Source organism: Malus sylvestris, chromosome 15, assembly GCF_916048215.2.
Source record: "Malus sylvestris chromosome 15, drMalSylv7.2, whole genome shotgun sequence".
In the NCBI taxonomy this organism is placed as follows: Eukaryota; Viridiplantae; Streptophyta; class Magnoliopsida; order Rosales; family Rosaceae; genus Malus; species Malus sylvestris.
In genome coordinates, this window is record NC_062274.1 from 6,573,070 (window position 1) to 6,585,736 (window position 12,667).

At 35.1% G+C, this 12,667-nt stretch overlaps 2 protein-coding genes across 2 annotated transcripts; one reads left to right on the plus strand and one right to left on the minus strand.

The window, feature by feature from the left end:
- The first annotated feature begins 2,689 nt into the window (after window positions 1-2,689).
- LOC126601464 (F-box protein At3g58530-like) lies at window positions 2,690-3,769 on the plus strand. The gene has a single exon (XM_050268175.1). The coding sequence runs from the start codon at window positions 2,690-2,692 to the stop codon at window positions 3,767-3,769; it is 1,080 nt and encodes a 359-aa protein (XP_050124132.1).
- A 936-nt stretch (window positions 3,770-4,705) lies between these two features.
- LOC126605834 (carotenoid cleavage dioxygenase 8 homolog B, chloroplastic) lies at window positions 4,706-10,136 on the minus strand. Its single transcript, XM_050273283.1, has 6 exons — window positions 9,791-10,136; window positions 6,698-7,441; window positions 6,409-6,602; window positions 5,772-5,961; window positions 5,550-5,652; window positions 4,706-5,338 (listed from the first exon to the last, which is right to left on the minus strand). The coding sequence occupies exons 1-6, from the start codon at window positions 10,106-10,108 to the stop codon at window positions 5,193-5,195; spliced, it is 1,695 nt and encodes a 564-aa protein (XP_050129240.1). The 5' UTR covers window positions 10,109-10,136; the 3' UTR covers window positions 4,706-5,192.
- Between the last annotated feature and the right edge of the window lie 2,531 nt (window positions 10,137-12,667).

Genomic DNA, 12,667 nt, shown 5'->3' on the forward strand with positions numbered 1-12,667 from the left:
TAAAATACAGACAAAAAGAGAAGGAGGTGTTGGCCCAAAAGAAAAGTTCATGGGATGTTTTCTCATGTTTTTGTTCCCTTAATTATTATTATTATTTTTCATCGAAAACTAAAAACATTCACAATTTAGAATTGTGATTAATTAAATAATTAATATATAATTCACAAAAGATGAGAGAGGAAGAAGGAGCATGGGAAAGCAACAATCCCTCATGCTTCTGGAACTGGAAAAAGGTCCAAATGAAAGCTGGAACACGCAGGCAAAAGATCGGTGTTCACCGGGTCCACAACTTCCCTTCTGTTTTTTCACTTGTATATATATTTTATTATTATACAAGGATTTTGCTAGGTTCCGTCGTTCTACCACGCTCGTCGGCTAAAATTAATGTGTGTTTGAAATTGTTATTAGAATGATTTAAATCGTTTTTATGAAAGTATTTTTGAAAATAAAATGTAAATGAATCTTAAGAAATTACTTGAATTAAGAAGCACATGTTTGGTGCAAGTCTTTAATCAAAAACGTTTTTACCAAAACTTCAGTCAATCATTCAAAAATTACTTTCAAATAAGCCTTTAATGATCATGTACTGCTATACAATTGACCGAAATACTGCACTAATACAAATATCAAGTCGCACTATACTATAGTGTGGTCTCTACAATGCAATTTATAAGTTGTTACAAATTCAAGAATAATAAACTTAATTATATTATTTTATGAAACAAAATTAGCATCTTGGAAGTGACAAAAACTTCTCACCTGTTAATTTCATTAAAAAAAGTGATGCGTTTAGCTTTGAATTGCAACAGTAAATAAACTTCAGAAGTTAAATTGCGACAATTTACGCTACGTGTACCAAAACTTCGTCTGAACTACAAAGACAAGAATCATATCATTTTTCGTAAATATTAAAAAAGTTGGATCGATTAAGGGTGAGAGGGTGAGGTTTCAAAAGGTTTAAGAGCGTAATACAGAAACTAGACAAATATTAAATACATACCGATGTCAGCAGCTGATTTTTCAATATATTTAATTATTTCAATCACTCATTTTTCGCAAATTATTATTTATTAACCTCGGCTAGTATTTAATAAATTATTATTTGTAGAGTCAAAGAAAAGATTTACAATGACAGTTGGTCGAATAATTTATATAATATAATATAATTTTATAGAACAAGATTAGTACACAACAGCATGGTTTTGAGAATGCTTACATACTATTTAATCAGTGATTACAAATAATTAATTAAAAAATTATTGTCTTAATTAGTCATGATCACCTGAAGCTTCTGATGTTTGATTCCTTCTTACGTGAACAGTTCCAGTTTCAAGTTCGAAAACCGTCGTCTTAAGACTCCCCCGTCTAAATAGATTTAGTTAACGGATTACAAATACTTAATTTTATTGGCTAATGAGTCCAACCGCTTTTGAAATAATTTCTAAGAAATTGTGTTTACACAAGCGAAAGAGAAACAAGAAAATTGGATTGCAAATTTGAATTTTTATTTCATCTATTACTTAAAAAATAAAAGAATACTACTGATTGAGAAAATGACTCCACAACAAATTAAACTAAATTATGGACTTGCTAATTTATTTATTTTTAGGAACGAGTCCACCATGTTATTATCCGACTCAATTATTGATGTTTTTGTGTGCATGTTCGTAGCATGTGATCGTCGGGTCATGTTTGAGTTTTGTAAGTTTACGCTTTGATATGCATGGCTGTGGAGAGAATGGCATGTCATTGTTTACGAAATTTCTTAAATTCTCTCGAATTCCTGTTATAAACTTCTTTAATGTTCTCATTAAATACAATCGAATTTCTAAGAATTTTAATAAATTATCTTAGATTATCTTTAAAGGAGATGTCAAATCTTAAGTGAAATGTCATGTAATCAATATGATGTTAAATGATTTTATTGTGTGGGTCCCATTAATATATAAATTATTGATTTTGAAAATATTTTTAATTGATTTCTTTTTAAAATGAGTCATATAAATATAATTTATAACAAAAAAACATATCGGTTGAAAAAATAAAAAATTTGACATTACCTACATCAGCCATCAAATTAACATTTGACATTTATCTTTTGACATCTCCATTGAAGATGTTCTTAAAATCCTGATTAAAGACACCCCGAATTTCAAATAATCATTTAAAATCTTAATAGAGTACCTCTAAATTTATTAAAAGAATTAAAATTCTCATTAAAATACACCCTCTGCATGTCGAGAAAATTTTCATCAAGTCTGTAACTCGTGAGGTACACTATGTGTTATTATATAAATGGCGAAAAGTTTTATTTATAATATATTACTTGTATAATGACACGTGATATACATCATCTGTTTCAGACATGCTCAAAAATCTCTCCTACGTGTCCCTGTCATCGTTGTAAAACGGATGCAACTTGCTTTTATGATTTTATCACCTGACCGTGGACATATTTTTCAGTATGATCGTCACACGATATGGTAAATTATGTGTTTCTATATAAATGATGAGTTATGTGTGTTAAAAAGTTAATAACTTAAAAATTAAAATTTTCACTACTTACGTAAAAACACATGATGTACCATCTGTGTTTTCGTCTCAACTAAAAATTTCTCCTGATCCTGAGGTTGGAACTGAAATTAGGTTAAACCAAAGGCACTCCCGCGCACGTAGGCTTAACAGAGACATGTCTCAGCTAGGCGATGACGAACTAACCCTAATCCTCAATTGGGTCACCGACCCAAAAGACAGACAATCGTTCTCCGAGGTCTGCAAGCAATGGCTAAGAGTGGAGGGCCTGAACCGATCCTCAATTCGTCTTCTCGAACCCGAACATCTCCTCCGAGTCCTACCCAGATTCCCAAATTTACTCCAATTCGAAGCATCAAAGTCCATCGCCGACTCCGACCTCGAACTCATAGCTCGATTCTGTCCCAAAATCGAAGTCATCGACCTCAATTCGAAAACCCCACGTAAGATTTCTGACAAATTTGACGAAGCATTGTTGTTTGATGATTTTGGGAACGACGGTCTGTGCGCTCTGGCACAAGGGTGTCCGAAATTGCGTAAGGTTTCGATCAGAAGGAGGAAGAATGTTGGGAATTTTGGGATCGTTTCGCTTGTGGATTTATCGCATAATTTGACGTATTTGGATTTAGGGTTTTGCAGCTTGGTTTCGGACCCAACCCTAGATGCAATTGGGTCTTCAAATTCGATTATGGTTTTGGGTTTGCAAGGATGTTCGTTGATTACGGATCGCGGGTTAAAGTTTTTGGCAAATGGGTCTTGCTCAAAAACCATGAAAAGGTTGAATCTTGCAGGGTGTGATAGAATCACTGATTTTGGGGTCTCCAATTTGCAGAATATGTGTGGCTTGGTGGAGCTGAATTTGGCGGAATGTGGTCCGAAAATCACTGACTCCGGAGTTGTTTCAATTGCTGCAATTCGATCTCTTAAAAGATTGAACCTGTCTTGGTTGATCAATGTGACAAATCAGACAGTTGTTGCTCTTGCTGAGAATTGCCGGAAGTTGGAGATGCTGGATTTAACCGGTTGTGAATTGGTAAGCGGTGAGGGCATTCTTGCATTTTCGAGTCATGTGTGCTTAGAGACAATTGTTTTCTGTTCTTGCTTCAATGTCAGTGTGTGTGACATTGAAAACTTAGTTCTTCGATGCTCGTCATTGAAGTGCATTGTGCTGGATAAAGGACTGAGAACGTGGATGCAAGAAAGGATTGGCGAATTGGTTGGTTTAGTTTGGCGTTGAGAAATGGATGCAGCTTACATCTCTTCTGCTCCTGTGCTCCATGTGTTTGGAAACCTTGCTTATTGACTGTTTGGTGTAAAAGGTTAAGAGAGCTTCTTCGTCATAGTAGAAGTGTTTTTTGGGAGAAGCACCTGTCAGGTACACTTGTATTTTTTATGAAAATGACAACATATTTCTAATGGAAGCACTTCTAGCAGAATCGCTTTGGCGTTGAAAAATGGATGCAGATAACAACTATTGTGCTCTGCTGCTTCATGGTTTCAGAAACTTGTTCATAGTTTAGTCTCTCTAGAGTTTATTAGCCCTTAACAGTTCAATTTGTCTATAATTTGGTCAATAGAATTTCAGTTTTTCAGCAGATGATTGGATTCCAATTTCTACCAAGTTACCAATGTTAAATTTCAAGGTTTCTGGGACCTTCATTTAGTTCCACATTAACTAGGAGATGGGCTCTGCTTGTTTATGTACAATACGTATTCATAAATATGAAATCTTTGTTTTGCAGACTTATTCTTGCATGTCATGTTTTGCTGAAGTTACATGTTTACTTGGATTATGAGAAGGATTCTGTATAGGATCAATCTATTTCTTGCTTTCTAGGTATTGGATGGATTACATGTGTTAAAAGTCGTAGATTGGATAAATTGCAATAGTCATGGGTTAGTAGACGGCGGGAAAATCAGCAATCAAAATAGTTCCAATTCTCGATCCAGATTAGTAAACATGCCAAAAGTTTGTGCTCATTTTGTTTGGAAGAAAAGTAAAGGATGATCGGATAGTTTATACTTTAATTACATAAGCACAATGCAAATTGTCATGAACTATAGAGTTTCATACACGACAAATGAAATTAATGTTAAAAGGTGTCAAAAAATTCGAAACCTCAACTCTGTTAAAAATGAATAAAACCAGATCAACAGATTGAAAATTCTGACCATTTCTTACGGACGTACTCTCTGCATGTAATTAGTTACCCATATTCTTATCTGTATGCCGAAATTGTTTGGTTAACTTTTGATTGAGTTTTAATTATCATATTATTTTTAAAGACTGAATGTAATTATCAAATAAGTTTCAATTTTTAAAAAAATTTAAACAAAAACTGAAAATAAAATGAATATCAAACGGCCCTTAAGATGGTGAACTATTTTTCGACAACCCTACAAATATAGTACATTATACGCAACGCTCACTTAAAAGCTTAAGAAATATGAACAAAGATATGTCACACTGCTATACGTAGCTTTAGCCTATATCTATCTGCTTATATGTTATTCATATCATATAACTTAATGAATAGCATATTTTTGTGTTCCTAGCTAACCATGACCAACACATCAACGCATTTGAAGTGGGTACATTTTTTGGCTAGCTGTAAATAACGAAACTGGAACTACCACTGGCTAGTTCATAATTTCTTTGATTATTTGAAGGGAACCCAGCATCCATGCAGTCCATATGGAAGACCATAGGGGAACTTTGCCCTAGCAATCTCTTCGAACGTTGATCCATCTAATAACAACGCATATCCATCTCCATTTTTCGCACTAATCATCGATATTACAACACCTACATCATGTACATATAAATGTCATAAAAATTGTTCCAAACGAACTCTTTTTTGTTTTTCTAATTGAAGGTAATTTTATAACATTAATGAGTCGTTTAATAATCATATTGTTTTTTACTTTTGACAAAAATGAAACTAAAAAAAAATACTTTTGTGAATTTTCAAAATTTTAATTAGTTTAATTTTTAGTTTTCAGTAAAGTAATCTCACCATCATCTTCTTCGGTCGCCCCAGGACGGGCCACAAAGAACGGTTCGGATGGCACTGCCCCTTCATCGTACCAATTCTTAGCTTTCTTCTCTACCAAATCAATCTGCAAACATATATTCAAAGAATTTGAATAAGAAATTAGCTCGAAATCGGTATGATATAATACAAAGTGGAAAATGGAAGTAGGGCATGTAATTTTGTAACTTTAATAATTAACTATACCTTGGTGAGGGTGTTAGGAAAGTTGCATGGGCGCTGAGCTCCGCAAGCATAAGCGTATCTGTATTTTTGGCCCAGAAAAGCGGGGTTTATGCTGCACATGTCCATCCCTCTTCCATGCTCATTTGGGTCTAGTGCTGCCTCCAAATTTCCATATGGACTCCCATCCAGTGGTATTCTGAATCTACCAACCCTGTGTTTTCCATCAAAAGAACAACAACAAATTAGTTTACAAAACTTAAGTAATAATCTAATCATCAATTTCTATGTTATTTATTTTATAAAATTTATATAATTTACACATTTAGTCTCCTTAGCATTACCCAACAAATTAATCGCTAGCTCCACGTTAAATTGAATACACAATATTTTTTTTGTCGGTGAATTTAGGTCACATATTGAGTTAATTTTGTGCTTTTTATTTTAGAAAATGATAGAGAATTATTATTGGCACTCCAAAAATCTAGTTGTCCACTTCTCATAAATAGTATTTTTCTTTCTAAATATAGAGAGTTTGAAGTGCACAACTACATTTTTCGATTGCCAATAATAATTTCAAAATAATAAACATGGTAAAAATTCAGCAAGATAACTTTTTTGTTGCTTTCATAGTAGATAGATATTCATGTCATGTACGTACTTAGCATCTGGTAGTACATCTTTGCCAGTATACGACCGAAGATTTTGTATCTTAAGCTTGTCCAGAATCGTTGTGTCAGCGTTGTGTTCGCAACAATCTGCAATGACTGCAGTCACCCTACCATCCTCATCTGTCTCCTCATAAGCATTAATGAAATGGAACGTAATGTATAATGGAACTTCCACACTCGCCACCTTCAAAACAAAGAAATTGTATACAATTAATAAATCAAAAGAAGAACAAAAGCAAAATAGTTAGTACCCAAAACATCAGATTGGTAGGAACTTACAATGTTGCCACTAGCTTTACACATAACATGCATAAACGCCTTGGAGTCAGGGTGCCACTCAAACTTGTACAAGGGAGTGGGTTCGGCCTTGAGCAAATTCCCAGCACAATACCTCAGTGGCATCTCGGGCACAATGATGTAGTGCTCGGTCACAGGGAAAGAGTGCACCCAACCCGGAGCCGGTCCACGGCTACAATCAACCCGCCCGATCACCTTCCTCTCATTAGTACCCGGCTCCATCCTGACTGCCAAATATCCTGGGTTGATTAAATCCGGCAACAAAGTCAAAAACTCGGTATCGGTCACGATAGGATGTGCCGAGTGTATCAAGCCACCCAATGTGTCACTGTACTCAAATTTCCCTACAGTTTCCAAGGTAGCCGGATCAATCACTATTGACCCTTTCTGGGTCTCTGTGAGGCACACAACCCGACCATCGGCGAGCTTAACCACTCCGGTGTTGGCGTTGTCAGTCAGTGATGCACCGGAGAATAGGTTGGCTAGCTCACCAATATAAGATAGGAAATTGTTAGGCTTAGGGACCTCAGAGAATTCACGGAAACATAATTTGTTGTTCTTCATGGCGGCTTTGTAGGCCTCGGATTCGATCTGGCGGTGGCCAGCAGTGAGGCGACCGTCGTGGAAGTGAAGTTTGACGAGCATGGCATAGCCGTCAAAGAGGTGGCGGAAGTTGTAGTCCCCGACGTGCCACAGCCCTGGACCATTTCTTAGGTACGTCCCTTTCTGCATGTGACATTAAGTTAATTATGAGCTAGCTGTATATTCGATAAATGTTCACCTTTTATAATAATATGGTGCTCAATAAATTTGAATCATTTTGTCTCTAAATACCTGTAGATCGAAGTATTAGAAATACATTTGGAATGAGACACTGATACGTTCTGAAGCATAAAAATAAGGAAAAATTAGTATCCGGTCCTTAGTTTTTACTGTTCATTAACTAAGACCTTATTAGTTCTCAAATTTTGATTCAAGTCCCTAGCATTAATGTGATAATGAATTTACTTGTTTATTATATAATTTTTTAATATAAAAATTAGTAATTAATTTAGGGTTTAATACTCACACCTCTATTAAACTTCTAATTAATTTTCAATTCAAACATTTCCAAAATAATAAAAAATTAAATTAAATTAAGTTTGTACCTATTAGTTTTTTTTTATATATAAAAAGATTCTCAATTTTTTAATCTTAAATGTACCAATTCATATAATTTTTCAATTTTTTTAATCTTAAATGTACCCATTCTCAAATATATCAATTTTTTATATGTAAAATGTACCCTTTTTTTAATATAAAATCCATTCAAATTTTTTAATCCATGTTTAAACTTATATGGGTACATTGTTTTTCGTTGATTTGAGAATGTATCCATGTTTTGGTACAATAACTTTTTTTGTTAATTTTGGTTAATGTACCCATACATATATGTATATACACACACACACACAATATAATAGAGAGTATAATTTATATTTTATTATTTTTAATCCCATAAATTATGGGTTTTATTTAAAATCTCATTAATATAAACAATTACAATTTTCAATTTTTTATTTTTAATTAAAAAAATATAGTAACTTACATTATTACATTAATGTCAGGGACCTCAATCAAAAACTAAAAACTAACAAGGTTTCAATCAAAGAATATTGATAGCTAAGGACCGCATCCAAAGTGTCCCTAAAAATAATTGGTAAAAAAATAAAAAGAAATGATAAGGCAAACGTCAATGACATTCTTGTCGAGGAGTTGTTGTAGCATTTTAAAAGTAATTAAAGTGAGGAATATATGTGTACTTAGGCCAGCACCACGTTTGTATGTGGCGATCGACAGAAAGTTGATTAATTTATTAATCATATTTAGCACTAGCATTTAGCAAGAAGACACACATCAAGGACAAATCTTCTTTCTGTGTGCGTGGTAGGCCTCTCACTTACGACGCAATAAAGATTAGAAAGAAAAAGCAGGATCAAATTAATGGGAATAAGAAAAGGGTTGAGCTTTCTTCTATTCCTATTTCCTGCAATTTACTGAGTAAAAAAGTTGTAAACATACCTTACTTTGGCTCACAACATCGTACCTAGTTATTTGGCTCTGTTATTGTTTATTTTTTGCCTAACCGTATCCGTTATTGTTTAATAAGTACCTAAAATCTCTTAATTTTTTACGTCATTTTAAATTGGTCTCAATTTTTTTAAATATTTCTAACAAGTACCCAACCTATTAAAACATCATATCCGTTAAGCCCAGTTAAATTTCTGTCAAATAATTAGGGTTTACTTCGTCTCCAAAATTAATAGAAGGTCATGGAAGTGTGGTTTCGACAACTAACAATCACCACCACCCCCATCAGGCCATCAACTCCAAACCCAACACACAACCACCAACTACACCCTATAACTCAAGCACCCAACATTGAGAAGAAGGTCATGGAGCTTGTTTCTGTTTTTGTGATTTCCTCATTCACCGATTCTTGGCTCGTAAAGCTTTCAGTTCTTTGTAGACGGTGAAGATGGTGGTGAGTGCATCACGGTAGTTTATACCATTTCAGCATCTTCCATGACCTTATTTGCGATGTTGGCGGCTTGAGTTGTAGGGTGGAGGTGGTGGTTGGCTTCCATTACCTTTTATTGATTTTGGAGACAAAGGAAGCCCTAGTTTTTTTTTTTTTTTTTTTTGTTGAGCAAAAGTAAGCCCTAGTTAATTTAACAGAAATTTAATTGGGGCTTAACAAATTGTGACAGTTTCAATAGATTAGGTACTTGTTTGAAATGTTTAAAAAGATTGAGACCAATTTTGAGTAACACTAGAAAGTTGGGGGATTTTTGGTACTTAATCCAAATAAATTCTATTGTCTGGGCAATAAAAGATATGATGTTATTATGAATCTCAAACAATTTATTACGTTGAATTTTAATAAACTTGAACAGGATTGACAAGGAAATATCACTCGTCCACATAAATTCTACATTCAAGCTTACATACATGTACATGAAATCTTTAGCAACAATTCTTTGATAGAATAAACCAATAATTATATATGAAATGAATTAGTGAACGATCACATACCAGCCACAATGGTATTTCTCCTTGGACAAGCAACTCTCCTTCCCATCTCTCCTGCCGCACACTCGTCCATGCCACGTGACTCCCGTCGTAACCATTGCCGCTCTCTCTTTTTGGGGGTGGATGAGTTATTGCCGGCAATGGTGGACTTGCTACGTTTGTGGACACCAAGCTCCGACCATTGTGTTTTTTTCTAGTATTACTCAAGTTCTTCTTTAAGGGATTAAACCCATCTTTTATATGATTGGAGTTCTCAGAAACGGCAGCTGTTGGCAGCAAAGAGAAGTTTCCAGTAGTGCCTGAAAATGTTATGGAAGCCATGAATACTAGCTAAGAACTAAGCAGCTGGGTGTCAAGAGTGGGTTAAAGAGTGTGAGGTGTGCTGGTCTTTATATAGGAGGGCCTGCTGGGAAAGATTGCAAATAGGGTAAATTAACTAATTAGAAACAGTGCTAAAGTGTCCTGTGCGAAGCATCTCAAATTTGGAATCTTAATTGGTGGAATTCCCGTTCACTAGCTGACAGAGCTAATTTTTTGTCTTGTTTTTTTTTTAAGAGAAAACCATGCTGTCAGTTGATAGTTTAACTAAAGACATCCTTCTTGGAAAAGGATCATCGCCTGATTTTTTTTTCTAGAGATTTTAGGGATTTTGTGATCGTGACCGTTCATCATATATTGTACGGTCAATTTTTTTAGGTAATATTTATATTTAATTTTAAATTTTAAATTTTGAAATGATTTATGACATCACGATGTACAATGAACGGTCACGATTACAGGATTCCTACGATTCCCAGAAAAAGAATCCGACGAGGATCATTTTCCATCCCTCTTAGGCCATCTCTAACCGAACGAGGGCTAGATGGCTCGTTTTAACCCTCTAGCCCTCCAAGATATTAATATTTTAATGAACAGTACATGGTCATATTTGCCTGCATCTCCAACCGAAGGCCAAAGGGCCATAACGCTCGCTTTAGCCCTATCACAAAAAAACGTCTCCAACCGAGGGCCAAACATAATTTATTATTTAAATTTAAAAACTACAACTTACGTTTAAAAACTACAACTTAAATTTAAAAACTACAAATTAAATTTAAAAACTATAACAACTTAAATTTATAGGAAAAAAATGAGAATTTTTAAATATTTTTTTACAAATTTTGGCAAAAAAAAAAATTCAAATTCAAATCTAACGGCTAGTTGATGTCAGCATGACGTCAGCTCGCCGTTGGATTTGAATTTTTTTTTGCTATAAATAGGATGGATATTGGGCTATAATTCACACACCTTTGAATTTAATCTATTTCATTTCAGTCTCTTTCAATTCAAGTTTACAATGAATTCCAATTTTGGATCCTCCTCGAATTCCAACTGAGGGTCTTCATCCAATTCCGAATTGGAAGAAAAGTGGGCGCAAATAAGACGAGCAGATGAAGAGTCTGATGAAGAATATGAAGCATGGTGCAACACACAATATGTGGCAGCTATGGCTGCGATCATGGTGTGTCAGCCAATTGAGGAACAACCTCAATGGGGTGGCTCTGTTGCTGGTCGCTCTTACAAACCACAAAACAGAACGATGACGCATGCCAATCTAATGAACAACTACTTCAACCCTAACTCGGTGTACACAGAAGATGATTTCAGACGCGCTTCCGGATGAGGCATCATGTCTTCGAGTGTGTACTTCATGATGTCCATCAGGATAATCCATATTTTCAACAGAAGCTGGACAAAGCAGGCCGCCCTGATTTCTCACCTTATTAGAAAGTTACTGTTGCATTATGAATGATGGCATGTGACTCCCCAACTGATTCGATGGATGAAACCCATGATATGTCTGAGTCTACATGCATTGATACTTTTACTGAATTCTGTAACACAATTGTTCAGCTTTACAAAGAGGAGTACCTCCGCGAGCCAAATCAAGAAGATCTGGATCGGCTCGTTCGCAAAGCTGAAGACCATTGGTTTCCTGGCATGATAGGGTCATTAGATTGCATGCATTGGAATTGGAAGAACTGTCCCACCAGATAGTAAGGAATCTTTAGCAGAAGGTCGAGAAAGCCAATTATTGTGTTAGAAGTGGTTGCCTCGTATGACACATGGATCTGGCGTGCTTCTTTGGAGTCTCTGGATCCCAAAATGACATTACAGTTCTTCAGCGTTCACCCCTTTTCAATTACTTGACGGAAGGTAAATCACCTCAACTTAACTACTACATCAATGACCATCAGTACAATATGGGGTATTACTTAGCAGATGTCATCTACCCAAAGTGGGCGACACTTGTCCAAGCAATTCCAAACCCTAAAAATGACGCCGAAAAGTGTTTTACCTTACACTAAAAGGCATACCGGAAAGATGTTAAGAGAGCTTTTAGTGTTCTACAAGCATGGTGGAAAATCATCAAGGAACTGGCAAGCAAGCAGGTGGAGTCGAGAAAATTTGGACTTCATCATGATGTCTTGCATCATATTACACAACATGATTGTGGAGGATGAGCGAGATAGGTATATTGATGGAGAGTCCGATGACGACCAAGATGATCCAAATAGGTCAAGAATGGCTCGTGCAAAAATATACGATGTGCCTAATTTGCCTTTCAATCCAAGAATTGGTAGTATCTTTATAAATGAGTACATGAAGCGCTATAGGATGATACGTTCCCATGCCACAAACAAGCACCAACAACAGGATATTGTTGCACATCTTTGGGCCAAAAGAAGCATGGAGTAGGCGTTTATGTTTTATGTTTTTAAAAATGTTGTTTAAATTTCATGTTGTTAAATGTTTTTTTTTATGTTGGTTAATGTTATTTAATGTTGTTTCATATTGTTTAATGTTGTTTCATGTTACTTAATTTAATTTAATGTTGTA